General features: G+C 41.6%; 1 protein-coding gene, 1 long non-coding RNA gene and 1 pseudogene across 2 annotated transcripts; 2 read left to right on the forward strand and 1 right to left on the reverse strand.

Moving 5' to 3' along the window:
- The first annotated feature begins 770 nt into the window (after window positions 1-770).
- LOC133709985 (isocitrate dehydrogenase [NADP]-like) lies at window positions 771-8,240 on the forward strand (annotated as a pseudogene).
- Window positions 8,241-14,347: 6,107 nt separating this feature from the next.
- On the reverse strand, window positions 14,348-14,786 carry LOC133711951 (uncharacterized). Its single transcript, XM_062138019.1, has 2 exons — window positions 14,653-14,786; window positions 14,348-14,552 (listed from the first exon to the last, which is right to left on the reverse strand). Exons 1-2 carry the CDS (start codon window positions 14,784-14,786, stop codon window positions 14,348-14,350), a joined length of 339 nt encoding a protein of 112 aa, XP_061994003.1.
- A 5,302-nt stretch (window positions 14,787-20,088) lies between these two features.
- On the forward strand, window positions 20,089-22,046 carry LOC133708513 (uncharacterized). Its single transcript, XR_009845859.1, has 3 exons — window positions 20,089-20,450; window positions 20,934-20,998; window positions 21,923-22,046. It is a non-coding gene; the product is annotated as an uncharacterized LOC133708513 (long non-coding RNA).
- Window positions 22,047-27,714: the final 5,668 nt, after the last annotated feature.

Below are 27,714 nucleotides of genomic sequence, written 5' to 3' on the forward strand. Positions count from 1 at the left end.
GTAACCAAAACCGGAAATTAGTATAAACAAATCCCATTTCCAAAAATCTCTCAAAATCTCCAAGAAACAAACCAAATCCAAAAAAAATCATTATTTAGGCATTTCCAATGCCAAAACCGAAAACCAATAAATAAACAAGAAATATATCTCCATCGACGAATAGAAATATAATTAAAAAGTATAATTCCAGAAATTCACCTCGGAAAGATAAATCGTCGAAAATCAACATAAATTATAAATTCGAATCCGAGCATAACAAAATTAATATCCGAAAATCACAACCGGAATAATTCATAATCACTTCATGAAACTCAACAATGAAAGTAATTCCTTGAGGTAACTCGAAAACAATGTCCGAAAGCTAACTCGAAAACAATGTCCGAAAGCAAATATATGCTCAAAATCTAATATGATAAATAATTAGAGCATTACTTTAAGAAATAAATGCATGCATTATTATTTAAAAACAAAAGTCCACTCAAAGTATACAGCTATGCTTGACGTTTATTCGAAGTTTCCCCGTGTAGTTCCTCCTCACGTCCTGTATAATATAACGCTCGTAAACAAATAATTACAGGACGGAAATTTAAATTTACGATAATTATATGTCTAAGGCTTCTCTACTATAATTGCCTTTTGCTATGATCTGCTATAATTTGCTATTAGGCTGCCACATCAGCATCAGTCAATCTAATGGCTAATAATAAAGAGTTAACAAAATCACATTGGTGGACTTGAAGCACCATATCGTGTCCTCTTCTCCTTCTTCCCTTCCCTCTCCCCTTCTCTGTAACTAGAGAGAGAGAGAGATGGATCTGCCATTGCTTTGTGAAAGTTGGTAGCTTATGAAATGACAACGAAATAGGTTGGAACAAAACCCAGAAAACAAAAGAATGAAAACAAACAAATTTGAAGTTTATATATTGATTTCGTTTTTGATTTTGCATTTTCTTTTCCGATCTTCCAAATAGAAATGGAAAATCCCAATCAGATGAGAGAGAGAGACAGTGGATCAGGTCAGAGAGAGGGAGAGAGAGAGAGAGAGAGAGAGATCAAATCCAAAACTCCACAAAAGGAGTAGAACAATACTGAAGATCCTATCTTTTCCTCACTGCACAAAATTCCCAGATTGAAGAAGTCTCAGTTATGGATTTGAAACCCATAAAGAAAGTTGATCGATCAGGCCTCTCTTTCTTCATAATCTTCTTCTCCAAAATGCTATCTCTTCCACCTCTCCACCCATTCCCTCCAAAACTCATTCTTACTCGTTGTAGACTCGCTCTCTCTTCTTCAACCCCCAAAGCCTCAACCTTTACACCCAAAGCCCCACCTTTCCCCAACCCTAATTCACCGTTGTTCCCTCAAAATCAATTACTAACGACGCTCTGCCTCGTCGTTTCGTTCTTCTCCGACCCACATGAGCTCTACGAGCAACACTCCCAAGACTCTCCTCCACCTCTGCACCTCCATCATCTCCTCCGATCCTCCTCTGGTTTCAATTAGTTATGGTAAAGATAATATGAGGATGCCTGGAATTTTTTTTTCTCCAGTTTCAGGCACAGAAAAAATGGAGGGTGATAGGTGATAGAATTTGGTGTATGTGAGGCATAACTAGACTCATGTGAACACTAATGTTTAACCCTTAGATTGAGTTGTGATGATGTGGCAGCACCTTATGCGAATTATAGCAGATCATAGCAACTAAAATTATAGCAGAGAATCCGGATCCAAAGGTTTAACCCTAAGCTTCCGAAGCTTTCTCCTCAGAGACGCAAAGATGGGCAGGACGCCGCTTGAGAGTAAGATTCTGGGGACAGCCGGACTGCTACAACTCGGAACTATTTGGTTTTTCATTTACGAAGATGCCTGTCGTCTCATTAAGACCAGAGCACAAGAGAAAAAAAAAATCAAAGAAGGGAGAATTCATGTAAGAATTTCTCTTTTTTCGTTTCCTTGTTAAGATTTGCAGATGTTTAGATACATACATGTTAATTTTAGATCTACAAATACAAATTTGTTTGCTGATCCATCTTTTAGTTTGGTTTTATGATCCTTCAGTATTCATGTAAGAATACTCTCTTTTTTGTATCCTTGTTAAAATTTACAGATGTTTAGATACATACATGGTGTTAATTTTAGATCTACAAATACAAATTTTTTTGCTTTTATCTTTTAGTTCGGTGTTATAATCCTTCAGTATTCATATATTAATTCCAAAAAAAAAAAAAAATCCCTATTTCAAATCGTTTGGTCTTACTGTGTTGTATGTGGTATGATGGAATGGGTGGCTATTATGGTTATCTTAGAATTGTAAATTAGGTATTAAGTGCATCTTAGCTCATCTGTTTGTAGGCTGCTTATTAGGCTGCTGCAGTTTCCTCCTTGTTTTGGTTCCTCGTTTTCTTTTCACTCTTTTTACCTTTGTTTGCATCGACTCAAGGTCTATTTCAAAATTCTGGGTCCTGAATTTAACACAATGGTCTTTCACTTTTATACCTGAACCCAGCAAGACGAAAATTGTTGTCTATTTTAACATTATCACAATGAGATTTTGCTGCTTGTTTCTTACTATTCATGTATTTTTTTTTTCCTGGTTCATTTTTGAAATCTGATTCGAATTAATGAGAAGCTAGTGAATTTCTAATTAGCTAGCTGCGCTATGCTGTTCATCTTCTACTTCTTCCTCGTTATCCAATGATATAGCAAATTATAAGTTCTAGCCTTTCATGCTGACAGGAATGATGCTCCATAACAAGGAAACGACAAGTCTCGTGTGCAGAGATGATTAGTCGCTGATGTCTTTTGGTTCTTGAATCAAAACTATGTTTGTATTTATTATGGTTGTATGAACTCAAAAATATGAGGCTTGATTCTTGATTCTGACATTGTTATATTAATGACGATTAGTAGTTATGCTTAGTAACCATCTTTCGTTAACCAAGTCATCATTGATACGATCCAAGCCTCAACATCTTTTGTTTGCAACAAGTCGGGCCAAATATGGTGTAGGAATCTAGACTTAGTTTTGTTTTTATTTCTGGGGAAAGCTTCACATCTACCTCACCACTTGTGTTTCATCTGTAGAATCCTTTTTGTCATTTTTTTTTCCTGTTGTTTACCTCTTCAATTCTTCATATAGGAGAAACAGAATTTGATTGGAACTAGGTAATTCCTGCAGAACTCAAAGTTAGACAAAATGATAGCATTGGCAACTTCAAAATAAGTGCGTTGTGGGCTTTTCTTCTTTCTTTTGAAGAGATATGCTCTGTTTTTGCCTTTAGTTTAATGTGTTAATGTTGGGATGAATACCATTGATGGATTGAATTGGTTCTGGAATTAATGGATGTATTTTTGGAATCAATAGTGGATGAGTGTGTGTATGTGTTGGTTAATTGCTTTTTTGTTAGATGTCATGTGTAGAATGTACGTCTTATGTTCGATCTCAGACATTTTATTTCCAACTAAAAACTATTGTACAACAATTGAACATCAAAAGAACTGTTGTATGAACTATAATACTTCTCTAATTGGGTTCGGTCTCACTCCGAGTCTGTGATCAAAGCCCAGTAGGTACAGAAAGCTTGAGCGGGGAAGATGATAAACACCAGAATGCTTCCACCGTCCCGCTCCTTTCTCCTCCTTCAAAACCCAATTACGTATCCTTTCCACTTCTACACTCCCCATTTTGCCATTTTCAAACACCACCTCTAGAAGCGCCGCCATGATATCTTCTTCGTCTTCTATAGCCCTGAGAAACCCTAGCTTCTCCTTTACTTCCACTCCAAGGCTCTTCAATGGAGTCGGCAACTGCGTCTCCTTCACCGCAACCTCTAATCGCACTTCGCTCCGGTGCTACGCTGCTACCTCTGGTGGCTTTGAGAAAGTCCGGCTTCAGAATCTGATCGTCAAAATGGACGGTTAGTAATCAACAACACACTTCTTCATTTGTTCGCTTTATTATGCTCTACTGAGATTTTGAGAAACCAATGCGAAGTAGTGATGGAATTAGTTGTATGATTTTCTTTCATAAATTGTAGAATGATGCAGTTTTCAGTTTTGGAAAGTTTATTGTTGCTGTGGTTATTGTGTAATTTTTTCTCAGGTGATGAAATGACGAGGATCATATGGACAGCAATCAAAGAAAAAGTATGAAGATTCGTTCTTTTTTATGTGAATTTCGATTTTTCGCTATGGTTTGGTGTAGAATTTTGATTTGAATTGATGGGAAATTTCTGTCTTTTTTGCTATTGCAGCTTATTTTCCCCGTGGATTTGGACATGAAGTATTATGATTTAGGGATTGTTAACCGTGATGCTACAGATGACAAATTTACGGTAGAGAGTGCCAAAGCCACTCTTAAGTAAGTAGCTTGATTCAGAGTGTATTGATTGCACTTTCTTAAAAAGAAAGGGAAATGGCGTATTTGAATTGTTTACGATTTGCTTTTCTGTTGTTTTGATTGCTTTAACAGGCTGCAGGTTCAATGTTGCTGTGAAATGTGCTACAATAACTCCTGGTGAGTTGTTTCTGGTTTTCTTCATTACTGTGTTTATCTCTCTTACCATGAGGAACCTAGACAGGGATATGTTGGCTGTCTTTAACATGATCACATACTCATATAGCAAGCGGAGCCTGTTTAATTGCTTGTCTTATGGAAAGAGAAGTTTAATTATATCTAATTTTCATGTTCATGATACATTGTAGATGAGACCAGAATGAAGGAGTTTGGGCTAAAATCAACGTGGAGGAGTCCCAATGGCACAATTAAAAACATTCTAAATGGTTTGTATCTGTCTCATCTGATGTAGGAAAGAATTAGAATGCTTTGTAATTCATTCATTTCATGAATAAATATACTAAATTTGTTAGCAACTGTAATACTCCCCTCATGGTTTGAAAGTTGCAAATTTTTCGTCAGCTTTCCTGATAATTGATAACTTTGTAGTGCTGGCTGATCGTGGCTACAGTATATGCAAGTTTACAGTGACTTCTGCTCGTTAAACTTTCTTGTGATTTTTTTTCACAAAGAAACAGTTTTCAACTTACTTTTCTAATTTTCATTGTTAAAAGGTCATTCTTTATCTTGTAGGTACTGTCTTTCGTGAACCTATCCTATGCCGAAACATTCCTAGAATAGTTCCTGGTAAGGTTTGGATTTTTTTGTTTTTTTTTGTATATTGAACATAGGTGAAGTACTGTGGAAACTGCTCAATGCTTGTTGAATGCACAGGCTGGAAGAAACCCATATGTATTGGTAGGCATGCTTTCGGCGATCAGTATCGACTATCGAGCTACTGATACAGTTATCACGGGACCAGGAAAGCTGAAAATGGTATTTGGTAAGATTCAACATTCTTCCTCATGTGGTTGAGGCTCATGTAAGTTAACTATCATTTTTGCTTGACACATGTCTGTTCCATTGTTCAGTCTCAGAAGGAGGAAACACCCCTACGGAGCTTAATGTCTATCATTTCAAAGGTCCTGGTGTGGCCCTCGCTATGTATAATGTTGATGAGGTTTGTCTTATCTCAGTTTGACCAACATGCCAGAAACTTTTTGTGGATTTTAAGCCATATGTTGATCAAGTTTGCTAACAAACTCTCAGTGTATTCATCAGTCTATTTGAGCCTTTGCTGACTCTTCCATGTCGATGGCATTTTCCAAGAAGTGGCCACTATACTTGAGCACCAAAAACACAATTCTTAAGAAATATGACGGCAGGTAAAAATAACCTCTGCTTTCAATTGATAATTTATTTATTACTGGCTAAAACACCTTTGGTGGTAATAGGCTCATCCCTATTTATTTCTTATACAATGTGCATATCAACAAGCTTACACTTAGAGTTTGCTAATTTAACATAGTTATATTACACTTTTTGTCATGCTAGTTAGGGAAAATGATAAAGGCGTGAACAACTGTACTCCCTTTGTCAGGGTTTAATTCCACGTTTCTATCATATTGGTTTTTCTTTTTTGATGATTGTAGAGAAAAATTTCACTTTCCTCTTTCAACCAATGTGACTGAATTGTATGTTTGGCCCAAGTGTTAACGAATAATAAGGGATGTGTTGGAAAATGAACTTTTGGGACTAAAGTACAGGACCAAAAGTCTATATTAGCTCTTACTCTCTGTTCTCATCTCTCTTGTAAGAACTTGTACAAAATATTGATTTCTAGGACTGACACAGGTTTAAGGACATATTGGAGGAGGTTTATGTGGAAAAGTGGAAGCAGAAGTTTGAAGAAAACTCTATATGGTTTGTATATTCAATTGTGAGTTATGTATAATATAAATGTTTCCTGGCATAGTTTGAAATGGTTAATTCACTTTGGGCATATAGGTATGAGCATCGGCTAATAGATGACATGGTGGCTTATGCACTCAAAAGTGAGGGTGGATATGTTTGGGCTTGCAAAAACTACGATGGAGATGTCCAGAGTGATTTGCTTGCTCAAGGTGCTGTTGAAAACTTTGCCTGACGTTATTTTGTTTCCAATTTCTGCTACTTGTATTTCACTGCCTCCGTCTGATATGTACATGTGGATATATATCTGTTTCATGTGTATGCCATAATTTATGGATTCTTCTTTCTATACTACCTTGGATTTAGTTAGATGGACTTGCAGCTTCTTTTCCCTGTAGAATGCCAGACATAATATTTGAGTAAGTGTTGGCCAAAAAAGAAGAACATTTTGATTTTGGATTAATACTGTGAAATCTATAGTCATGGCATATTCAAGCAGGGTTTCCTGTTTTATAATTAGATGATTTTCCTACTGTCTTCAGTACGGAAGAGGAGTGGTATCAGTTTCATTGTTAACTTTTTTCTTGGTGTATCCCCAATTTCTGTCATGTGAAAAGAGAAGTATAATTCAGGATATGTCTCGGGTATTCTGTAAAATGGGGTCAGATGGTTGAACTTGAATGTAATTTAATGAGTAAAACTGTGTTTCCAACTCCTATCAATTAGTAGAATTGCTCTCTCTCTCTGTCTCAACTCTCATGTCTGTTCTTTGTTTTTTTTTTGGCAGGATTTGGCTCTTTGGGCCTCATGACTTCTGTGGTGGTATGTATCAAAAGTTAACATTATTCATTTCTATGCCTCCAATTCTAAGTTTCTAACTGCAATCAGTGCAGCTATCCTCAGATGGGAAAACAATAGAAGCTGAAGCAGCTCATGGGACAGTAACTTGTCATTTTCGGTTACATCAGAAGGGACAAGAAACCAGTACAAACAGTATTGCTTCAATATTTGCATGGACAAGAGGCCTAGAGCATAGGTACTGTTTGCATCTTTACTATGTTGCATTTCTGTAAATGAAGTGCTACAACATGCTTTACAATGGCAGTCTGCCTTTGATGAGAACAGTTTATCATGGCACTATGGCATACATCTTTCCTCTTGGTACCAGATAATCTGATGACCATTATTGTTTTCTGGGGCAAATTGGATAAAAATGACAGGTTGCTAGATTTTGTTCAAAAGTTGGAGGCTGCGTGCATTGAGACATTGGAGGCAGGAAACATGACTAAGGATCTTTTGGAGGCTGCATGCATTGAGACATTGGAGGCAGGAAACATGACTAAGGATCTCGCCTTATTGATCCATGGCCCCAAGTAAGTGTAATCTGTTTGACAGGGTTATTTACATTTATAGTTAGTTGGGGTGTGTCACACTGGCTTTTGTTCCTTAAATTTCCTTCTCAGCTGTTTGGGACACATTTGTCAATTGGTTTTCCTTTTCTGTGGTCGACTAAAAGCGGTGTCTAAATTAGCCTAGAGGAATGGTTCTTTGCTGCTTGAACTGACAAGTTTCTGTTGTATGCAGGGTATCAAGGGAGTTCTATTTGAACACAGAAGAGTTCATTGACACAGTCGCAAAGAATGTTGAGCAAAAGCTTCGGGAACCTGCTCTGGTCTAATTAGATGCCTCTTAGTTGAGATGGTAAATGTAGGAAACCCTTTAAGAAAGTTTTGTGAACTTGTGGTACATGGAAACTTCTCTGTTTTGATTGTAAAGTTAGGAAATTCGATCATATAATAGGGTTTTTCCTAGACTATTTGCCCATTAATAAATTCTTCCACAAATGTAGCCATTGGAAGGTTAGATATGAACTTTTTCAATGGTGGCAATAAGTGGAACAGTTTTCTTTCGTCCATGTTCAGTTGGGAAGAAACATACATTTTCCCAGTTAAACTCGCTATATAAATAAATGAGGCCGTGACCACTTACTCAATTTTAGTCTAACTATTGCCCACTTGCTCTACCAAGAGTTTTTTTAACCCCATTTACCCAATCTAATATTTGATGACAGTTTTGCCCTTAACTCAATTAATTAATTACATCTGCATCTCTTTGTCTCTCCTCACTCTCCCCACTCTCCCCGATCTGCTATTTCTCTCTCATCCCCCATTCTCCGTCCTCTCTCTCTCCCCGATCTGCTCTTTCTTTCTCATCCCCATTCTCCGATCTCTCTCTCTCCCCATTCATCCCCAAAAGCTCTTTCTCTCTCATCCCCCATTCTCCGACCTCTCTCTCTCTCCCCAATCTGCTCTTTCTCTCTCATCCCCATTCTCTGACCTCTCTCTCTGCCCATTCATCCCCAAAAGCTCTTTCTCTCTCATCCCTATTCTCCGATCTCTCTCTCAGAACCAGAGCGTCGGCACTCCGGCTCGGCGTTGGTAGTCCGACCTCCTCCCCTTGCTTCCCTCCCAGCGACACCCCCACCTCGGGTGCCCAGCGCCGCATCAGGATCGCGCTAGATCTGAGCAGCAGGTGTCGCGGAGCTGGTTGCTGAGCCGGCCTCAAACTCCGATGGGTGCCCAGAGCAATTTCTGGGCTTTGCTGGCAGGGCTCGGCCGTTTTTTTTTTTTTTTTTTGGTAAATTTGGCAGAAGGCTTATAAGGAAAGAAGAAAGAAGAATGAAAAAAAAAAGTTTTATTGAGTCTATACATGTCTATTGCAGGGCAATAATATGATTATTGGGAGGCAATAATATGAGTAATGGGGGACAATAATATGCATATAAATTGATCAATTGTGCCTGTAGTGTATTCATTTTGGTTTTGGGAGTTTATGAAATTCACTGGAGGGCAATAATATGATTATTGGGAGGCAATAAAAAGAGTATTGGGAGGCAATAATATGATTATTGAGAGACAATAAAAAGAGTATTGGGAGGCAATAATATGAGCATTGGGAGACAATAATATGATTATTGGAGGGCAATAATATGGTTACTGGGTATTATTGGGGGGCAATAAATTCAGCCGCCAGAATCCGGTAGCCGGATTCCGGTCACCGGTCGCCGGAGTCCGCGGCCAGCCACTGGTCACCGGAGCACAGCAAGGTGGAGGATGACTTTTCTCTCTAAGTGAGAAAGAAGGAAAGGGCAAAAAAGTCCCAAAAATAAATAAAAAGAATAAAAAAAAAATTAATTGAGTATTAGGGAAATAATCCCTTAGAGTGTTTTGGGTAAATGAGGTTAAAAAATTGTTGGTGGAGCAAGTGGGCAATTTTTAAGCTGAAATAAATTGGGTAAATGATCATTTCCCCTAAATAAATTAGCTTAATTATCGTTTTGTTTAAGGAAAACTAAAATTGAGAGAAAATCGCTGTGTATTCTCATTGATAATAGGAGTCTCTTTATATAGAGGATTACAATGCATAGAATCCGAATCATAGAAGGAAAGGTAATCATACATTGAATAAGAATATCTAGATCCTTTTAATTTAACTCTATTACCACTAGGTCAAGTAACCTAGGGTTTGGCCCAGACACACAAATAGGGATTTACTTGAACACTCCCCCTTGTGTCACCCAAATGCAGTGTTTCTCTCGTTGCCTCGCTAAAAACCTTGCCGAATAACAAAAACCCAGTGGGACAAAAAAATAACCTCGGTCGAATGAGAAAAAGAGCACAACACACCCTTTACGTTTCGAGATTTACATGTAGACATCTCCCCCTATCTCCCCCTGATGACTACGGTCATGGGAGTTCGGATAACTTCCGCAAACGATGCTACCAACATGTTTCTCGAAAGTGGAATTTAGGCAATGACTTAGTGAGCAAGCCTGCCAGGCTGTCCTCAAATTGAACCTAGTTCACTTTGATCTTGAGGAGAGTTTGTTGTTGCTGATTATCCTTGGTGTTTGAAGAGTTTGTGAAGAGCAATTATAGAGTTTGTTGTTCACTTCAAACCACAAAGATCTATATATAGAGTTTGTTGTTCACTTCAAACCACAATTTTTTGAAGATGCGTAATTATGGATCCAATCCATATACACTCACGAACAATGATCTCTGCATTGTTCGAAGATATAGCGACTAGGGTCTGTTCTGTAGACCTCCAAGATATCACGGTCTTTACCTATGGTGAACACTTAAGCAGTTTGGGAATGACATTTGTGTGGGTCAGAGAGATACCTAATATCAGCAAAACCTTCCAAAACACATGTCATTTTGGGATAGGGATAGTGGACGCAGGCCAGTGTTGGCGGCGTTCCTGGTGTGTGATGGGTCCGAATCCATCATCTCTCTGTAGAGATAGAACAAGCCCATATCAATCGTACATCTCAAGTACTGAAAGATATATTTTTCCATCAATCCAATAGCGTCGCGTTGGCGCACAACTATACCTAGCTAATAAGTTCACAACATATGAGATGTCCGGTCTTGTGCATTGGGGTAAGTATAATAATGCGCCTATTGCACTCATGTAAGACATTTCTGCCTTTAGCACATCTTCGTCATCATCCTTCAGACGAAGAGGATCATTTTCAGGATCAAGACTACGAACGATCATGGGGGTGCTTGAAGGCTTGACCTCGTCAAAATGCCTAAGCATCTATCAACAAATTGCTCAAGTTCCAAACTGAGATATAATCGTGTTCTCCCAAAATCCTTCATCTCAAACTCGGATTTCAAGTGTTCAGCGGTTTCCCTTAACCCTTTAAGGGCTTCCAATGAAGATCATGTCCAACACGAACCGCGATAGAATTCAAAACTTGTTATGGAAACGCGTCGGCATATCCCTTCCCAATCAAGTAGTCATCTTAATGAGCATTTCAACCTCTTTGTAAACGCGCTCCGTGGTCTAGAGCCACTTGACTTGGGTAAATGAAGTTCACCATGAACCTTCATGTATATTCCGTATCTAGATCCCTATAGAGATACGTAGTGACCACATTTGTAAGCTGCATGTTCAGTTATTCGAAAACTACCAAACTGACAGGGTAGTGGAGTGCAATGACATCCATTACGAGAGAATATGTCTCATCGTAGTTGATTCCATGGCATTTTGTGAGAAGCCTTGCGCCATAAGGCGAGATTGCCATCTCTTTTTCTCATCACGCTTTCTAACAAAGACCCATTAGTCAATAGGTTTTATGTTAGGAGGTGTTGGGATCACTGGCTTGAAAACTGTCCTCTTCGTTAGAGAATCCATCTTAACCTGGATCGCATCTTTCCATTTATGCCAAATTTCTCTACGTTGGCATTCATTCATCAAACGGAGCGTGGTTCGATATCATCAGACTCAACAAACTCATGCGCAACGAAATGCGTGACTACATCATCAATTATGATGGAGTTTCTATCCCACGTCTCATGTACACTAGTGTAATTTTCATAGAGCTCTATATTCTCAGGAATAGGTTCTGACGTTGAGGCGTCCCCCAACGATAACCATAACCCGGAAGATACTCATGAGATGGATTTTGAGTCTTGATGATCAAAGGATTGGAATGTGCCAAAGTATCCTTCGAACTCACGGGCCTCCCACTCATCCTAGCTGGGGCCATGGCCTATAACGCCAAAGTGCCACTCTTTTTGGCGTTGGCGCCATGCCTACGTCTGTGTAGGGTGGCGCTACGTCCTCTCGTAGGGACGTCCTTCCTTGCAAGCTTGTTTGCAGCATATTTGTGTGATCTCGTCACTTTAACGGGGATCGAGATGAGACATAGTGGGGACATGCCACGACAACTCCTATCGTTCCTGCTGAACATCCGTGTTCTTATCTCCCCCTAACGATGGGAAGACTGTCTCATCAAAGTGATAACTCTCAAATCTAGCGGTAATGAGATCGCCTTGCAAAGGCATTAAGTGGTGGACGATTGTTGGAGTCTCAAATCCACCGTAGTTGCCCATTTGTCTGTAAGGACCTGTCATAGAGCGCTGTGGCGGCACAATTGGCACATAAATGACACACTCAAATATGCGTAACGCAGAGGTAGATTGAGTGGCGGTTGGTTGTAGACGAATTAGCATAGCTGCATGCGATATTGCATTACCCCAAGTGGATGTAAGGAGATTGGAGCGCATTATCAATGTCCGAACTACCATCGTAGTCGTTTCCGCGAGACCATTTGGGTGTGTTCATGAGAATATGATGTCCAATATAAGTCCCATTGCAATATCCATCGAAAGTCTTCGATGTAAACTCTCTAGCATTGTCAAGTCCAACTGATTGAATAGGATGATCCGGGGAGTGAGCCCGTTGTTATATGATATGTGTAGGAGTGTAATATAAGCAGCATTTACGTGGACAATGGCATAACACGTGACCAGCGTGTTTGCGCGTCAACCAACATTATGAGATATTTAAACGTCCGCAGGTTGGTTGAATCAGTCCACAGAATCCCTATGGATTCTATGTAAGAACATAATGAGTATTTTCATATCCTTTGCATAGGACGGTCTCAGTCCTAATTTCCCTAAGGAACATGCTTTGTAAAACGAGCGAGGAACCTTAGAAGCAACCAATGAGGATTTTGGTTGGGCCTGAGCGTCTGAAACGCTATTTGAAGCAAAGTTGGTGATTGCAGCATCACCTAGAGCGCCATCACCATGATGGGCACCATCCATGGCGTCATGGATAGGGACTGTGCTAGTCCTATGCTGGTGGTGGACTGCGGCGGCGCCAGAGACAGCAGTCACACTTAGTCCAAGAATCAACTTTTGATTCATGCTTCGTTTCGCTCGAGAGAAAGGATGTCCGTGCGAAGTCTTTAGTAGATGGATCATCATATCAGGACCAGGATGACCTATCCTGTCGTCACAAAGCTAATATGTGTCTAAATCCAAGAGATCTTCTCTCATAACTTTATTGGATTTAATAGCTCGAATAGTGACATAGAGTCCACTAGAGGGACATTAGAGGCATTGCAAAGGAACTCATTTCTGTTCTCTACATGCGTTTTCGCATAAATCCGTTGGTTATTCATAGGTGCAATTTGCCCTATGAGCGTAGAGAGTTTCTATGACAGTAATCAATGTGTCATTTGGGAACTTGGGCTATTCCATGTCCTTGAATTAATACTGATGACCCAGTCATCGTAGTCACAATGGAATATGCTCGAAATCAAAATGGAGTCATAATGAAAAGAACTCGAAATTTTATTCATAAGCCAACAGAGTACATCATTGTCTCTTAACCATTAGGAGAATCTAATCCAAGTGCTTAGCTAATGCAAAACAAAGGTAGTCGTTTGACTTCTTTCGGTAACTCCAAAATAAGTATGACCAGGTGAGTAGAGAGATGTCGGTGGAGCAAACACTACACCAAAAATGTTAACACACAACACTTTTTGCACAACGAAAAAAAAAAGTGTTGTGTGATGAAGAAAAGTGAATCACACAACATTTTTACTAAACTTACGTTGTATAAGGTGGTTAAAATTCTGAAGTTTTTGTTTAGAAGGTCATTGCACAACGGTTACAAGAATAATCTGTTGTATGAATCATACAAAAAATAGCGGCAGATTTCCCTCCTAGATCGACTCAAATTTGGCTCCAAATTGGTACTACATAGTACAACAGTATAGTTATGGGCTAAATACTGTTTAGTACCCTGTGATTTGGGTCCAAAATCAATTTAGTCCCTGCACTTTCAATTTCATCAAAAACACCCTCACACTATCATTTCTCATCCAATAGATCCCTCTGTCATGATTCCGTCAAATAGAGTCGTTAAGTAGCTGATGTGGCATGCCAACTTGGCATTGGTTGGGCCCACATGACAGGAAAAATTCCATAATTCTAAAATAAAATTTCAGAAAAAATAACAAAATGGATTCTCTCTCTCCTCGATTTCTCTCTCTCTCTCTCTCTCTCCCTCCCCTCGGTTTCTCAGCAAACTCAGCAATCTCATGTGGGTGCTTCGCTGTCAAGCCCTCCTTCCTCAATTTCACTCTGGACTAGTCGGAAACCGGACCCGTTATCGCCTCCGTCATGTACTGAGGAAATGATGCCAGCATTGTGTTGAGCAAGAACAGCAGGAACCCCTCTACCAATTTCATAGAATTTCCAAAAAATCAAATCTAAAAGTCTTTGAAATTTTGTTCTAACTCTGCATATGATCACCATCATCATCAACTGCTGCTTCACTTGGAATCGAATCATGCAAATCACCAGTTCGATCTGAATCTTCACTTGTTGCCCTTATAAAGATGCTGACAGAAATTCCAGGCTCATTCTTCTTCTCTGGCTCTTCTTCCTCGTCGGCCGGCCGGCATCTTGAACCGGCAAACCGGGCAAGTCCCGTGAACCTTCAACCACTTCTCCACACAATCCTCATGAAACAAATGACTGCAAGGCATCTCTTTGGCCTCTCCGCCGACCTCAAACTGGTCGAGGCAAATCGGATACTCGCGGTTGCTTTCCACAACCGTCACCGTCGGCATGGCGGCGATGGAGGCTTTGGACGTCGGCGGGTGGCCGTCCTTGGCCAATTCGCGCATCAGAGAGTCGATTCCGCCGGAGCCGCTCTCAATCACCACCATGTTCTGCTCCTCGCGATTGATGACGACGAGTCTATTAACACGTTCCTGTCTACGATCGTCTGTTTGTTATTGATCGGAGTCTGTCGTGGATCTGGTAACGGCAAAGCCCATGATGAAAGGGATGATCGGAGGGAGATCTCGGTCACGGCGGAGGCGGTCAAAGAAGGAAGCGAATTGGGAGACGGCGGCGTCGGAAGCCATGGAACCGAGGAGAGAGAGAGAGAGAGGAGAGACAAAATCAATTTTGTTATTTTTTCTGAAAATTTATTTTAGAATTTTGGAATTTTGCCTGTCATGTGGGCCCCACCAGTGCCAAGTTGGCATGCTACATCAGTTACTTAACGGCTCCATTTGACGGAATCATGACGGAGGGATCTATTGGATGAGAAATGATAGTGTGAGGGTGTTTTTGATGAAATTGAAAGTGCAGGGACTGAATTGATTTTGGACGCAAGCCACAGGGTACTAAACAGTATTTAGCCCTATAGTTATATATGTTGTATGAGAGTAGCATGCAAAACATTTTTTTTTTCTTCTTCTTTAAAAGTGGATCAAAGGATTTCACTCCTACCTCCATGGTGACTCGAACCTATGACCTCGATCTTAGGTAGTGGGCGCTCTAACTACTGAGCTAACACCACTTCGTCAATAGCATGCAAACATGATACAATGGTTTTTTACTTTTTGTTGTGTGATAAAGTGGGAAATATTTGGATGTGCCTTTATTTGGCCCAAAATGTCACTCAAGTCCCCCTAAAACCTCCAAGTTTTGATTGAAATATGCACTAGATTGATGATCCGACAACCAAATGAGTTGTTTCCGTTGTGTAAATGAGCATTGCCTAGCATGTTACCTTGGCTGCATATTATAGCGGGAACTTTTCCCTCTTTGGAACCTTAGCTGAGGTTTAATTTGTTCACAATCAGACAACAAAACTAATTTGTTCACAATTAGACAACAAAACTTCGTCTTTATGTTGTCCGATTCATAAAGCAAAAATTAAAAGCCCGCATTTGACAACTTAATTAGCTAGCTAGCTAGGTTTATTGGATTAATTTGCTGTCTCCCCGTCAACACTTTGTCAAAACTCAAAACAGCTGTTTCCTCTCGTCGAGCAGCTCTCTTCTCAACTTCATAAAAAACCATCAATGTCTCATCAAAACACCATGGGTCTCTCATGAAAACACCATCTGTCATCAAAACACATCTCAATTAGGTCTATCTCTCAGAAGCCATGCCAACCCATTCCCTCTCTCATCTCCCCTCACTTGCAAACCAAAAAGGAAGAAGCTCGGAGTTTTGACTCTAAGAAAAATCACCACGAAGGTAATTCCCACCTCAACCAAAACGGTGCGGCTTTAAGTTTAATTAACAGAAGCACTGACCTTGTTGTTCTTGTGCAGCCCACTTGAAACCACTGAGCAGATCTCTCTCTCTTTCTCTTTTCTCTCCGTCACTCGCTTTTAATGGTGCTCCGGCCACGAACCCGTCTGTACTGATCAATTTGACGGCGGATCCTACCAGACTTAACCTCCACCGTGATCTGTCAAAGCTTGTGGGTTCAGGTAAGATTTCAATTCCACCTCTCAAATATGGGTCATCTAAATTCGTGTAATTCATGCTTATTTTCATTAGTTATGTGATTGTATTGAACTAAGAAAGCAAAAACAAGCATGCCCACAAAGAAAAAAAATGACGTAGTTACTGTGATTGTGTAAGTGGTTTCCCACGAATTCTCCTTCTCTAGATTTGGTCTGTTCACCCCATTCTACCATGTTTGGATTTCCTGATTTTGATTTTAGGGTTTTTTGTGGATTTTTTTTCAAGGGAAAAGACTGTTGCTTTAGGAAATCAGATAACTGATTTGTCAAAATGGAGATAAGGTTTTTGACATAAGTAAATTGCTCAAGTAATGTCGTGACAAATAGTAATTCTGTTTGATTAGAGTCCAGGGAACAAAATAGTATTTGATTGGTTCAGACTTATAATTTATAATATCTAAATTGGTGGTGAGTTGATGGTGTTAGTGTTAGGAATATGATTTGATCTTTTCATCATATTGTTAGACCCCAGAAAGTGAATTTAGTTTAGGCTTAGCAAATTCAATGTTCTTTTTGCCTTTGCATTGATTGAAGACGTATATTCTGTGCAGTAAATTGATTGTAAATTCATGGGAAAATAGAGGCTTCGGTTACAATATTGAAAGTTTGGAGTATCATGGTGACTTTCAGTTTCCATTGGCTTGTATTGCTTGAATGTTGAATGTCAATCTTACTTTCCAAGCTGAAATGTGGTGATTTTTCTTCAATTAGTATTCCATAAGTCAAGGACAGCATTTCAAAAGAGGCCCGATTGTTTTTTTGTGTACAAATATCGTTTTGAAGTTTGGATATATTTGTTTTTCACCTCAGGTATAATAGTGTACAAAAAGCAAGTTGTGAATATGCACTTTAAAACCATGTATCTATTTGGTTGGAATTGGTTTTCTGACCTTTTCTTTTTTCAGTTTCTTCTTGTTGGGACAGGGAAGAATGAGTTTTATTGGCTTGCAATGAATTATTTCATGCTAATCTTGCTTATAGAAAGTGATGTGATTATTGTTAACGGGAGGAAATTTAGTGGTAAAAGCTTTTAGGGAAGAAGGGGGTCCTATGATATATATGCTTAAGACCTTTCTTCGTACAATCATATGAAGAGTCTTATCCCTCTTGGGAATTGATAGGGTGGAAGAGGAGAAGGTCAAAAGACTCAAATACCGACACAAGGCTCAAAAAAAATGAAATTAAGAGAATGGTTGCTGTCTGCATTCAAGTGCTAGTTAGTTACCCCACATTTTGACTCTACAAATGTTTCAGTGCTGTTATGTGTTTATCATCTACGGTTGTGAATAGATGCATGAGGATAGTGTGATCATGTGATGCAGTTTTGAACATGATGCAAATTTGGTTTAGCTTGTCGAGACATAATTAGATTACTGAACTTAGAAGACATAAAAGATGTAGAACTATCATCCTGTTATCAAAAGTGGTCTCATAGACTATACATCAAAACTGTTTCAGTCTAGAGTCACTGTTGTTGCTTTTTAAAGTTCAATATTGTGACTTCAAATGTTAAATTTATGCCACTAAAACTCTACTTCCTCCCAAGGCCGTTAGGGAACTTGACTGAAAGTAATTTCAAATGCTCTAGCCAAAAATGGAAAGGAAACATCTGAGGTAAAATTGTATTTCCCTGTACTAGAAAGATGTCACTTAGCTATGGCTTTGCAAGGTGCTTTCTGTTATATGCATACAGATATAATAAAGGGTTAAATACTGTTTACTCCCTCAACTTTTACCCAAAAAATACTTCAGTCCTTATCCTTCTAATTTCACACGTTTACTCCTTGAACTCTCAATTTTGGACCAATAGGTCCATTCCGTTACTCTCCGTTCAAAAACTCCGTTAAATTGCTGACGTGGCAATCATTCCGCGTCAAAAAGTCTATTATACCCTCACCTTTTCTTTAATTCTTTTTTTTTTTCCTTTTTATCTCTTCTTCTTCTTCTTCCTTCTTTCAGCTTTCTCTTCTCCAGAAACCTCCCTCCATCTCCTCTGCAACCTTCCCCGCTTCTTCTTCCTTAAAACTCAGAGCTGCCATTAAATGAATAGTAAAGATCTCCATCTGTAAAGCTTTAGTTCTTCACAGAATGATTCGACTCTCCTGAGAGAGACCCAAATTCTGCTGGAGTTCAAGCTTCGTCGGAGGAATCACCATCTCCGCCGTAGGGTTGCTTGACCAGGTCGTCGTACCGTCGAAGCCTCCGAAGACCTCGGAGTAGTCGAAGCCGGAGCTGCGCACATTGAAGAACTCTTCATTGTCGTCGTCGGGGGCGGCGACGAGGACCTCGAGCACGGGAATAGAGGAGGCGCGTGAGGCGTGGAAGGCGCCGAAAATCTCGCCGTAGTCCTCGAGGCGCCGGGAGAGGGAGGAGGAGGAGAAGAGGCCGAACTTGGCGGGCCGCCGTAAACTCTGCACTTTCCCAAGCTCATGACACAGTCTGCATCCCACCGTATTTGGAGCCACTTCTGCCGCCATATCCTCCCAGAAACTCCATCTCCCTTCCCCTAGATCCCTCCCAGGTCCACCCACATGTACTTGGCCACATACCCACCAAGAAACCAGCAACAAACCACCAAACCACCAAACAACAAATCTGACTTTCTTCCTTGTAGCTCTAGCTCCCAAAACAGAAAGCACTCAAAATCTAATTCAGAAAACAGAGAACATCCAAATCCGGCATCTCCTCCCTAATCTACATCAACCTCCGCCGTCCCCTCCTCTCTAATTCAGAAAACAGTGGAATTGATGCTTGCTTTTGGTTTTGAATGAGTTGAAGTTCTGGTTCTGCGGGGGCAATGGTTTGGTTTCGCCAACCTAGCTAGATTCTAAGGTTTTGATAAGGGTATGTTAATTGTATGGTTTTGATGTTTTTGAGTGGTTAGTTTTGAGGGGAATGGTGTTGGAGAATCAACCATGGCCGTGGAAAGAGAGAGAGGTGGAAGAAGAAGATATAAACAGAAAAAATTAAAAAAAAAAAAAAAAAAACTGAGGGTATAATAGACATTTTAACAGGAAATTGATTGCCACGTCAGCAATGTAACAGAGTTTTTCGACGGAGAGTAACGGAATGGACCTATTGGTCCAAAATTGAGAGTACAAGGAGTAAACGTGTGAAATTAGAAGGACAGAGACTGAAGTGTTTTTTGGGTAAAAGTTGAGGGAGTAAATAGTATTTAACCCTACAATAAACAATAAAGCTGATCCTACAGAAGTTTATTCAAAATTCATGGTAAACTGATATGTTCATGCCTAATGCATAAACCTCAAGTCTGTGAAAGCGGCCTTCCCTTTACTAGTTGACATGTTGCAAACCCTAATATGAAAGATGACGTATATGAGTGTACTTATGTAACGTCCCGAACCTAAATTTATCCGTTTACTAGTCATTTGGACGGTAAACGATAAATAATTTCACTTTTTACTTTGTTTCGATACTTTTAGTGGCCCTAAAAGTTGACTTTTTGTTCGGGTCAAAATTTGAGAAAATATTCTGCATGAAAGTTGTAGAGGACGTTAAACCGAGCGCGTGCATATGTGGTTCGTAAAAATCGGAGTTCGTATACGAAAGTTATAAGCGAAATACTAAAGTTACTGTTCATGATAGATAGTATAAATTCGAATTTTTTTACTGTGGCCGGTAATTTTTTTTCTCTCCCCCTTCCCCGCGTTTTCTTCTTCTTCTCCCCGAACTGTTGCTCTCTCTCTCTCTCGCCTGCAACTCCGGCCTTCTTCCTCCTCCGGCCACCTGACGACGCAAAGCAAGCATTGAACTCGTCTCCGTCCCCCCTCTAGGTGCCTGTGGTGGTGTTTTGCGGTGGCTCAGCCCGAGGAGCTCGGATTTGAGCTGTGAAGTTTACTGTAGCAATCAGGAAGTTTGGTCGATTTCCGGCGATTCCGGCCATTTCCAGCCACCAAACCAGCGTCGAAGGTCGGGTTTTTTCCAAGGATCATTTTCCCCCTAGCCTTGAGCCACGATTTGCAGTGTAGAGGAGGAATCGAAGATTTGAAATTTCGGGTTACTATTCACCATTCGGGTTCAAACTTCTCCTTAATTGTTGAGGTACTTCTACTCATTTTCTGACTTGGTCATAGTTGAGAAAATTAATGGGTGTGTTGAGAAGGTGCTGCTGCCAAAATTTGGTGGCCATTGGAGCTGGTGGCATTGGTGGCGGTGCCGCCACTGTGGGCGGCGGTGGCGGTGGCTAGGGTAGCTTTTTAATTCCAATTTCTGGCTAGTTAAATCCTATAATTATCCTAGAACTTGTTTATAAAGTTTGGTGAGGATTGGTGGAGTTTTGAATCGGTTATGAATTTCTAAAGATTTGGATTTCGATTAATGTTAATCGTGAATCCGATTGTCGGATTTCCTCCATAATTGTTGTAAAGTCTGAATTTGACGATTGGGCGGTGTTGGTGAAGTTTGGTTGGAGGTGGAAGAGAATTGGAGGAGTTGAGGTTATGGGTTTAGGATTTAATTATTGTTTATCGTAACATTATTTTTCTGCCGTCCGGTAATTGTTAGTTTACGAATAATTGTGTATAGGACGAGATACCGACTCATCACTTGACGAGGAGCCTTACGCTTGGATACCACGTTAGCCGTATACTGTGAGTGGACTTTTGTTTTCTAAATATTGATGCATGCAATTGCTTTTCGAAATAAGTATTTACTTAATTAATGATCATATTATTATAATTTACTTTCAGGAGATTATTATTGATTTTGTTTTGGGAAATGGATTAGTAATTTAAATAATTGTTTTAAATTATCGAGCATATTATTTGGATTTAAATATTCGTTATCATGTCGATTGAAGTTTGTTATGCTCGATTTGAATTTGTAATTTATATTGATTTTCGACGGATTATTTTCTGAGATGATTTCCGGAATTAATTATTGTATTTCTATTTTGAGAATGTTGGCGTGCGGGGCCACATCATTGGAGTATATGTATTTTCTTGAGATTTTTCGAGTATGGATGGGATTCATACTCGTGTTATATCGTGAGGTTGGGAAGCCTTACTGATTTCCGATTTTTCGTATGGTTTTACCCACCATACCTGGGTCGATATATTTTATTGCTAGCTAGCCTATTAGTACTCCTCCCTGCTTACTATGTGTTCGTGGGTGAGTAGAGCAGAGCATGGGATGCTCCAGAGTGTGGGACACTCCGACCCGAGCCCGAGAGGCTCCCTTCTTTCGTATGGTGATACTTCTTCCCCCTATATTATATTATATTATTTTGACTAGCGGGGCTAGTCCGATTCCCTAACCAGCGGGGCTGGTTTTATTTTCTTGAGTATCGGAAATTCTTTCATTTTGCTCGGTTGTGACTAGCGGGGCTAGTTAGTTTTCTTGAGCTGAACTAAAGTTGTCGTGTTTCTTTAAATTGTTGCATGCATCGGTTTTTTTAAAGAGATATGTGTGGGAAAGTATAAATTTATTTTCTCCTTACAATTATTTATTTTTGTCCACTCACGCTAACGTTTTTACATACTTTTCCCCTGGGCCCTTCGTATTCAATTGCCCAGTCTGCAGAGTAGCTGGTTCGGCATAGTAGGATTCGAGGCATAGCATCTGCTGCTGTTGTTTTCATTGTGGGTTAACTGTTGCACCTCCCTGTATTTATTTTCTTTTTCTCTTTTAGATTGCTCTGATAACCTGTGGGACAAATATTGTAAAGTTTGCGAGTTGCACGTGCGTATTTGGTTTACGTTGTTTGATTCGTGTTTTTAGTTGTAAATTGTGGAGTTGTTGGGTTTTGGGGAGCAGGGTGGCTCCAGGAGTTTTTGATGGTTTATTAGAAGTGTTTTTTACTTCAACAGTGTCTGAACTCTTCGAGGACTTTTAAAATGATACCTGAACTTTCAAAGTTATCAATGTGATACCTGAACTCATTTTTTCGTATCAACGTCGTACCTGCGGTCGATTTCCGTCACAGAAACGTTAACTATGACCACGTGCCCAGCACGTGAGGCACAAAATAAGGGTAAAAGACTAATTTACCCTCAAAAGTATATACTTCAACAGTGTCTAAACTCTTCGAGGACTTTTAAAATGATACCTGAACTTTCAAAGTTATCAATGTGATACCTGAACTCATTTTTTCGTATCAACGTCATACCTGCGGTCGATTTCTGTCACAGAACTGTTAACTGTGACCACGAGCCTAGCATGTGAGGCACAAAATAAGGGTAAAAATGACCTTTCCCACTTCCTTTAGTTCTTCACGTGTCCCGTCGTACCTTCAGTTCTTCTTCTCCATTTCTATTTCCTTTTTCATCTGTAAAATGCAATCAGATGGGATGATGACATTTCCTAGCAAAATGCAAAACCCAAAGCAAAACTTGAATCCAATTCTCTGATGGACGGACACCGCCGGGGACTCCATCTCGTTGGAGTTCTCCAAGCACAACTTGCTCGACGGCTTTGCTTCTCTGAATTTATTGTAGGCCGGAGCGGTATAGACGGTTTCACGACTCTTGGCCTCCAGATCTGAGACTTGGAATTTACCTGAGATTTCAGACAGAGGGATCAGAGAGAGAGAGAGAGAGAATATGGCCGGCGGCAATCCAGACCTTCTTGTGCAGCTTGCCGAAGATATGACGAAGGCGGGCCTACGCACGCCGTCGTGGCACTCGGCTTCCTCACCCCAACTAACATCACAGCATAAGATCATGAATTTCAAAAATAGTCAGTGTCTTTGTAATTGAATCAAAATCTGCAAAAGTGAAGGAGACTGAGAGTCTCTCTCTTTCTCTCTCTGCAACTCTCTTTCTCTCTCTCAACAGCGGCGAAAAGGCGAAGGATGGTGATGATGGGAGAAAACCCAAAACTGATTTTTCCGTGACTGCGTGTCTGTGTATAACTATATCTATCTGTATATGATTTATCGAACAATGGGGCAATGATCATTTCACTTATTCCAGCTTCTAATCAATTTGTCCAAAAAGAACCGGCCTTTGGTTATTCGCGGCTGTAATATCAGTACTTAGTGGGAGCATCGGATGAGGTACTCCGGCGAGGCAATCGGCGGCGGTTGGGGCGGGTGAGGAACAATCTGAGGGTTTTACTACGGCGAAGGTGGATGACGGGGCTGGCGGATGGGCTGCGCGTGGGGCTTCAGGCGACGACAGAGCATTGAGTGGCGAGGAGCTTGAATTTTTGCAAGGTAGCCATATCGATCTAGCTGAGTTCAATGTGGTTGTAGTCAGGTAGTGCTTGGAAAGGGTTGGGTGGTTGAGAGAGAAGGTGAGATCTGATTTGCGGCCATGGCTTCCAATCGGAGGGGACAAATCAGAGGGAAGAAGACGTCGAAAAAGAAAAACAAGAAAGAAAAAAAGAAAGAAAGAAAGCAAAAAAAAATAAAAAACAATACTTTTGAGGGTAAATTAGTCTTTTAACCTCATTAAGTGCCTCACGTGCTGGGCACGTGGTCATAGTTAACAGTTCTGTGACGGAAATCGGCCGCAGGTACGACGTTGATACGAAAAAATGAGTCCAGGTATCACATGGATAACTTTTGAAAGTTCAGGTATCATTTCAAAAGTCCTTGAAGAGTTCAGACACTGTTGAAGTAAAAAACTAAAGGAAGTGGGAAATGTCATTTTTACCCTTATTTTGTGCCTCACGTGCTGGGCACGTGGTCATAGTTAACGCTTCTGTGACCGAAATCGACCGCAGGTACGACGTTGATACAAAAAAATGAGTTCAGGTATCACATTGATAACTTTGAAAGTTCAGGTATCATTTTAAAAGTCCTCGAAGAGTTCAGACACTGTTGAAGTAAAAAAACTGAAGTGTTTTACAGGTTTTTGGGTAGTCCATTTTAGGGGTGACTCTGCTGAATTTTTGGTAGAGTTATTCCTAAGGTGGGCCCCACAGGGCCACCTCGGATTTCAGGGTGAAATTCGGGGTGGGTCCTGTCAACTTACATGTACTTACATAAAGCATTTGCAAGCATAATTAGTTATAAATGAGCTATGCTCATGTTACCGCCAGCGGTACCAATTACCACCAAAGGTGTGACCCATGGAAACACCGCCAAGCAGGCTACCGCCTGAGCCCCGGCTCGTCCCCAGAGCACCGCTAACGCGCCGCCACACGCTGCGCCAAGATAGCATCAGAAGCTCCAGAAGCTGGGAACTGAAGTATATCAGTTCCACATCGAAAACAAGGAAGAGGCCAGCCTCGTCCTCACCTATAAAAGGCCCACTCCTCTCTCCTCATTAATTACGCATTCATTACTTGTCTATCGTTATTCTGTCAACGCAGATACATTGACTAAGTTAGGCATCGGAGAAGAGAAGACCGCCCAATGCAGTCTCCCTCTGACGCCGCTTTGTATCTTATTTCACAGGTAGCAGAGAATCATTGCAAGTGAGTGGTCCGCCCACCGGACCCGCGTTAATCAAGGATTAAGCTACCGCTGAATTCTTATACATTAACATTGGCGCCGTCTGTGGGAATCCTTGAACAAAAGGTCATCCCACCACATCTACCATGACTAACGGTAGCGGGGAGGTCGCCGACGAACAGGTGGGCCAAACTACCATCCCCCAACCCACCAACCCAGCGGCTGACGTCAACCCGCCGGACACCACAACACAAGTCAGTTGCTAAATGTAAGGCAAAGAGAGGATGAAACACTCAAGGCTTTCGTCACCTGATGGAGAGCGGCGGCATCCCGGTACCGCGACTTGGACAAACCAATGGCGTTGGCAGCCTTTAAGCAAGGCCTTCTAAAGGGACCATTCCTGTATCATCTCAACTACAATCATCCAAATGCCACATATGACCACGTCATGAACGAGGCTGTCATCCATGCACAGGTGGAATTCATCACGTACGGAGAGATCCCACCACCTCCGCCAACTCCAGTAAAATCCGCTCAACCCTCCTCCAGTCATCAGGAAACCGCCAAGGCCTCTATAGTACCGCCCACTGACAAAAAGAGGGAGTGGCAACAAAGCAACCACCACAGCAAACGGCAAAAAGATCAGCACCACAACAAGGGCGGCCGCTCGTCTCAGGGGGACAACCGTAACAAGCATACTGACTCCTCCCAGTGGTACGCAGTGTTCATAGTCCTCACGGCTTCGTACGAAGAGATATATGATCAGTGCAAGGACCAAATCCCAGCATCACCGCCAAGGAAGTACCCTAAAACGGGCAAGCCGAGGAACACTGGCAGATGGTGCAAATATCACGAGGACAACGCTCACAACACCAACGACTGCAATGCTCTCAAAACAGCGGTTGAGATGTTGTACAGGGACGGTAAACTGGAACAGTTCAAGGCCCGCCAACCACCACCTGTAGTCGCCAACATCGAGCCCATGCTTTGCATCAATACCATTGACGGCGGGGCGCACATCACCAACATGTCCCACAGGGAAAAAAAGCGCTATGCGCCTGCTAACCACCCCAAGGAAGTCTGCAACATCCACTATGAAAGATCCGCCAAACTGCCAAAATCTGGATGGGAACCCATCACCTTCTCTGAGGAAGAGGAACGCGGAATACACCTCCCCCACGACGACCCATTCTTGATCGACGCCATGCTCGATAAATGGTCTGCGGGAAGGGTCCTCGTCGACAGTGGATCCGCTGTCAATGTGATCTTCAACGGCTGCTACAACCAGCTCCAGCTGAACAGAAAACTCCTGCAAGAACACGAACCGCTACTCAGCTTCTCCGGCGACATCACCCAACCGCTGGGGTCTGATTACATGCGCCTGGCCATAGACGCCAGCCCATGCAGAAGTACACACGAAGTTTATTGTTGTCGATTGCTACAGCTCGTACAACGCCATCATCGGCCGGCCAGCGCTAAACAAGCTTAAGTGCATCATCGCCGGATACATGCTACTCATGAAATTCCCCACACCTAACGGCATGGGCTGTGTGCTGGCCAGCCAAAGCTTGCACGAGAGTGCTATTCGTCAACTGTGGCACGGTCGACGTGCCGCTATGAGATCCTAACGGTTGGAAGTCACAAACCGTTGACGGATGCAATTGAGGACCCCAAGGACAGCGAGGAAAATATGTGAAGAATGAGCATGTTAATCCAGAGACATCCTTACAAATCATCAGCATCTCTGACGGGCACCCTGACCGGACCGTTTGCATTGGCGCTTAACTTGCCCCTGAGATTGCGGCGGAGCTCACACAATTTCTGCGAGACAACGCCGCGGTGTTTGCATGGTCCTATGAGTACATGCCAGGCATCTCCCTTGAGATTATCACCCACAAGTTGAGTATCAAACCATCCATGCAAAAAAGAAGGGCCTTCGACGAGGAAAAGTACCGTGCAATACCGGAGGAAGTAACAAAGCTACAGGGCATCGGATTCATCTGCCAAGTCAACTACCCACAATGGATCTCTAACTTGGTCATGGTAAAAAAGCCCAACGGCAAGTGGCGTATGTGTGTAGACTTCAAAGGCCTCAACAAGGCATGCCCCACAGACAGTTTCCCGCTACCCCGCATTGATCAACTGGTCGACGCAACAGCCGGACATGAGTTGCTCAGCATGATGGACGCCTTCTCCGGATATAATCAGATCAAGATGCATCCCGGCGACCAAGAGTGCACCACCTTCACCACCGACAAAGGCCTATACTGTTACAATGTCATGCCTTTCGGATTAAAGAACGCCGGAGCTACATACCAACGGCTGATGAACGCTATGTTCGCGGAGCACCTTGAAAAATTAATAGAGATATACGTGGACGATATGCTCGTCAAGAGCATCACAGCCAGCGGACACGTGGCAAACCTCCGCATCATATTCGCCATTCTCCTAGCATACGGCATGCACCTAAACCCTGAGAAGTGTTTCTTCGGCGTCACCGCCAGCAAATTCTTGGGCTACATCGTCAGCAAACGTGGTATCGAGGCCAATCCAGACAAGGTGCAGGCCATCTTAAATATGAGGTCCCCAGAATATAAAGTGCACGTACAAAGTCTCCAGGGCAAGCTCACCGCTCTATCTCGCTTCATATCCAGACTTACTGACAAGTGCCTTCCATTCTTCAAAGCCATAAAAAGAACCCATCACAAGGTCATCTACTGGACCCCAGACTATGAGGCGGCGTTCCAGAATCTAAAGGAGTATTTGGCGGCTGTACCTCTTCTCTCCATCCCTGTACCCGGGGAAGTACTATACATATACCTGGCAGTATCCTCATCAGCGGTAAGTTGTGCAATAGTACGAAGGGAGGGACAAGACGAGCTCCCGGTATTCTACGCCGGCAGAGGCATGAACAGCGCGGAAACAAGGTACACCCCCCTAGAGCAGCTCGCTCTCGCACTCATCGTC

This window comes from Rosa rugosa, chromosome 5 (genome assembly GCF_958449725.1).
Source record: "Rosa rugosa chromosome 5, drRosRugo1.1, whole genome shotgun sequence".
In the NCBI taxonomy this organism is placed as follows: domain Eukaryota; kingdom Viridiplantae; phylum Streptophyta; class Magnoliopsida; order Rosales; family Rosaceae; genus Rosa; species Rosa rugosa.